This window comes from Ylistrum balloti, unplaced genomic scaffold (genome assembly GCF_031769215.1).
Source record: "Ylistrum balloti isolate Yb309-2 unplaced genomic scaffold, AGI_CSIRO_Ybal_v1 Utg371744, whole genome shotgun sequence".
Lineage (NCBI taxonomy): Eukaryota > Metazoa > Mollusca > Bivalvia > Pectinida > Pectinidae > Ylistrum > Ylistrum balloti.
This window is the reverse complement of record NW_026782875.1, coordinates 13736-18617: the sequence shown is the minus strand read 5'-3', so window position 1 is coordinate 18617 and position 4882 is coordinate 13736. Positions and strand designations below refer to the sequence as shown.

The 4882-nt window shown below is 33.6% G+C and overlaps 1 protein-coding gene across 1 annotated transcript; it reads right to left on the bottom strand.

Annotated features, from left to right (window-relative positions):
* Positions 1–1558: 1558 nt before the first annotated feature.
* LOC132563485 (uncharacterized) lies at positions 1559–4656 on the bottom strand. The gene is made up of 7 exons (XM_060228243.1): positions 4410–4656; positions 3519–3574; positions 3065–3100; positions 2354–2449; positions 2232–2304; positions 1834–1883; positions 1559–1620 (listed from the first exon to the last, which is right to left on the bottom strand). Exons 1-7 carry the CDS (start codon positions 4654–4656, stop codon positions 1567–1569), a joined length of 612 nt encoding a protein of 203 aa, XP_060084226.1. The 3' UTR covers positions 1559–1566.
* Positions 4657–4882: the final 226 nt, after the last annotated feature.

Here is a 4882-nt window from a genome sequence, read left to right as displayed (position 1 = left end):
AACTAGTAGGGGTGGGGGTAATGTTGACTATATTTGATTGTTTCTCGTACTTTTATTTATATTATATATTTCTACATTTTTTATTTAGCATGTGATATATGAATATATGTGAACTATTGGGGAAAATGTTCGTTTTGTTGCTGTGGTATCAGAAAGCCTAAAAAGATAAGCTGGAAATATACGATTTCTAATTCTACATGGTAATTTGGTAAGGTTATTGGGATTAACTACGACTTAACTCGAGTAAATTGTACATTTTAATGTATTTAATTTATTGAAGTTTTATTGTAGTTATACCTCGATAACCTCAACAAAACACAAAGTTGTAATATAATACGTTCGCACTTCATGACATCGATAAAAATCTCGATTGTCACGATGGTACAATATTATGATCAGCTATTCCTACAAGGTGGTTATTCAGATGTCTATCATTAAGAGTGCTATTTCAAGGAACTTCATGAGAGAAATTCGGGTCGCCTCCTCATGTCGCCAGAGCGCTGATGTTCTTCGGTGAGACAACACCTAGAGATGGTAAGAGTTACAGAGATGGCAAACCTGTAACCAGCCAACCAATTCAAAGACCTTATCGTTACTGGTTGGTATGTTGATCATTTGGCTGAAAGACATGTAATCATAGCAGATTCTGATGGATTATCAGGCGTTACCAAAGAACGTCCCAAACATATCAAATTGGTGAAAAATCAGGGCATTTCAATAGCCATTCGAACACCAGGTATCCATTGTTCAAAGACTGAATACAGATAACCAGCGGTTAGTGAACAGTTTCATGTGTTAATAATACATAACATAGGGACCATTATGTTTGTCCGAAATTTCATTTCGGTGGCCATTAGTCCAGTTATAACGCATATTCCTATTATTTAAAAAAAAAAGTCGGATATGTATAACGCTTCAATGAGTTTTTAAGTCTAGAGATTTGACCATTGTCGATTAAACTGGCTGAATGTGTAGACGATTCTACTTTATATGCATCATGTTCATCACAAATAAAAATCCAACTACAACAATAACATAATCTACTTGTGTTGAGGCTTTGTGCAAAGAAAAGTAACTTGGTTACTGGTTACTTTGATTGTGCAATGACGGTTTTTCTAGGCTGACAATTTTGTGATCTCTGTAACCTTAACCTCAAACATAAGCAATGAATAGTTTCTGTAATGATGTGACATGCATACTATTCTTCGTTCTCTTTATACATTTTTAGGGGAGTCGTTGTAAATCTTTCCTTTTTCCTCCAGTATTTGTACAAGTTTCATCAATTCAGATCTAGCATCAAAATTTTATCAATATGTGTGTATTGCATTTCGAAAACAAACACACATAGCAAATTACTGTACTACTGAATAAATATCTTATGTTATATAGGCTTCTTAAATAACGGACAAAAATATGCAAAATAGAATAGCAGGTAACAACGATATGACTTCTTAACGGAAAAATGATTTATATGTTTTTCGTAACAAAATACAAATCAAAAGAATAGGAATATACTATGTTTTTATTGTTTTTCATTAACATAGTAATGTAGATAAATTCATGACATTACCCTGCAATAGGACCATTATGGTGGTGGTGTCCGAGCTCTTTGGCCATATGCTAAAATTGATAGTGAAAAACATGGAAATGTATACTGATTGTAGACAAAATTCTTAAATGTCATAGTAGGTTTTGATGCAATGTCATATTAAGTGTAAATACAACTCTGGAAAAATATTTAAGAAGGAGTTGGGTGTAGGGAGGGAATGGAGGCTTAAGAAATGTAGATATAAATGTACATTGTTATCTGTTATGACACAGATTTATACTTACTGAGGCTAGATACTGCAGGAAAGTGTGAGTCTCAGCCGGTGCCGTGATATCTGAAGAATGGACACAACGTTTTATTTAGATCAGTTCGAAAACAATTATTTAACAATGTTACGGAAATGTCATACTTATAAGAATGACGTGAACTTTTCTCTTATAAACAATAATACTATCTTCAGACAAAACTAGTTTAGTCGGGGTAATAATTTCTGTGCAGTTCACATGGATATGACTGAATCTATTTTCTCAAAATGGCTTATTGCAAGTTTGGTATAACACCAAGAGGTTTTTTGGCAGCACTTAAGTATATTAATTTTTCAAAGCATCAACAGAAAAGTCGTCAGTACAGAATTGAGCTATCAGAATTAATATTTACTAAATGTATAACAATGATAACTTACGTTCCACCAAAGCGAGAACCTTTGAGTATCCGACTTGGTCGATCAAGGCTGTAACGTTTCCATGCTCGGCTGCCTCTTGTAATATTTCTGATACCTAATTTGTATTTTTTAGTTTATGTTACGAGATCCAGCATCAAGTTTTGATCGGAGCTGGAAAGATGCTGGAAAGCGTCGTTACTGTTGATGGTAGCGAGCACGCTCTGAAGATCTCTACGGACCTAACAAAGAGATATAAAGCCAAAACGTGTTTTTAAAAGTACAGGTTGTATAACAAAAAAGGGAGTTACAGATGATACGAAGGTAAGAAAAATTAGTCCTACCAAGATGATGATATATGTTTTTATTTGATATGAAATTAATGGTAACAAAGAAATGCGAAGAAGAATAGACGAACGATGTCAAAAATAAAACATCAGTAAACTTTTTCTATAAAGCATGATAAAAATTTGCAAATATTTTTGCAAGGTGATGAAAATTGTGGAATGACGGAATTTTAACTCTTTTTACAAAAGGATTTAGTTACATGTACATCACCTCCGAAAATGATTGTTGATATACCGTGATTTATTTTAAGGCATGCTAAAAAATGGTAAATCAGTAACAATAGCGAAAAAGGAGTGACACATGCATGAAAGATATAAAGATATAGTGATGTATATACAGCATATAGAAACGGGGAAACCTTAAAGAATAAAAACTTTTGCATTACAGGAAATGGATAAATAACAAGACATACATAAATGATTTTCATTGTTTTTAACTGAAGTGAAACATGCTAAACATGTGGTGAACAAATGTACACATGATATGGACAGACACATGTCCATACTTACCGTTGCTGCAGTTGATGTTTCTTCTTCTCCGAACTCCTAAACAACAGGTATTAATTACATCATCATGATATGTTTAAAGATTAGGCACCTTTTGAATGTTTATAAGCATACATTACGTTGTCTTAATCACGAAAATCCAATTGTGGGGAAATAATGCTCTAATTCCAAAATCCTGTCTTAGCGTTGTATGCTTAACACAAGTTGACAATTTCTGTCGCCCTAATGTCTTTCTCATCTTCAGCAAAGTATGTTTAGTGCCCATTATAACAAACCTTGGTAACTTTCTCAAGTTACTTTTTACTATTTGATACATTTTATGCTCTCTCAAAACGGTGAATTTGATCAAATGAAAACGAAAATTGTCGGGAAATTTCTCGTATTTGATATATATAACGCCTTTTTTTGTTATTAGTGTTTTCTAAATCAAGAATATAGGCTGCTTTTCGAAAATTACCTGTATAAGATATTTCTCCAGTCGATGTGCCTCATGCTGGTTAATTTGGTTTACATCTACAAGAAATCGTTTCGCAAGATTAGTCAACACTTAGCAGAGTAAATGTGTTTAGCAAAGTTTGCAATATGTTTAAAAATCAATAAGTTTAGCAACATATCAAAGTTGGATGCCATATCAGTCCTGCATGCTTTGCAATTCAATATTTGGTGCATTCCTACTTAGCTTTGCTGATATACTACCGCTAAATAAAACAGAATTTTTCTACAATATTTCGGATAAGAACCTCTCTGAATTTTAATGTAATACCTTGAAAAATCATGTGTTCAAAACATGTTTAATATCAGATGTATAAAAAGAGTTCATTCTTTCTGAAAAAAAATGCACGTTTTCGAGCAGATTTTCTAATTGTAACGTTTCTTTTGTCTTTCACTTTTGGAATATTTGATACCGTTATATGCACTTGTCTGAAAATGTTATGAACTTTGATTAATAAATGCATTCCCTAGCTCTTGAGTTAGCCATTCTACGTATTCAGGTATTACTATTGACAATTGTATTACATTGCTGCGATGTAACCTTACCAGAGTCAGTTGTGTATTACCAGCCCATGAACTGACAATAACGTAGGAATATTGCAAGCAATATAAGAAATTTGATGTTGTTTTCCCTATGATCAGATGTAAATTGAAAATGGTGAAAATATAAACATTGGATTCCTAAACCCCGACATTGAAATTGCCCTTGTCCGTTTGGCATTCATATGCCCATGAATGTCAATTTAAATCATTATCAAGTTATTAATTCACTACGTCTTATAATAAGTATGTTTGCATGCAACACTTCTTGAATGCATACGCACGCAATACTTGTTCATGAACATTATTAACTTACGGTCAAGGAATTGCAGGATTCTGTCGAAGCCGACCCTATCAACATAATGAGTGACAGTGTTTGTCTTTGCCGCCGCTACTAATTCCACAAGTATGAGCTGTTCAGTTGCGGGAAGATGATGGAAAGTATGGCTACTGTGAACAACTTGTAGTTCAAGAAGAAATTGTTCGTTTGGCGAAATGGTCGGATCTACAGCAGTTGTGTACACAAATAGCGACACCAACACAGCGGGAACAAACATCATCATCTAGTGTAAAATTTAGCCAAAGAGTTTTAATTAGTTTGGTGTTCTCACATTAGTTCGGTTTTCTTCCACAAAAATAAATGTTGCATATTCCTTCCCTAACGAACAAGGGCGATTAGAATAAGCCTAAAGTTCAAACAAAGCAAACTATGTGGAAACTGTAGGGCAGATAAACTTCCGTAGGGAATATCTAACAGAGATGAGGATAAGATATAAAAATGGTATTTCC

Coding starts and splice junctions, on each gene's coding strand:
- LOC132563485 (XM_060228243.1), bottom strand. CDS start 4,656: ATGATGATGTTTGTTCCCGCTGTGTTGGTGTCGCTATTTGTGTACACA. Junction 1,884..2,231: donor GGTTCTCGCTTTGGTGGAAC/GTAAGTTATCAT, acceptor TCCATTCTTCAG/ATATCACGGCACCGGCTGAG. Junction 1,621..1,833: donor TCCTGCAGTATCTAGCCTCA/GTAAGTATAAAT, acceptor TATCAATTTTAG/CATATGGCCAAAGAGCTCGG.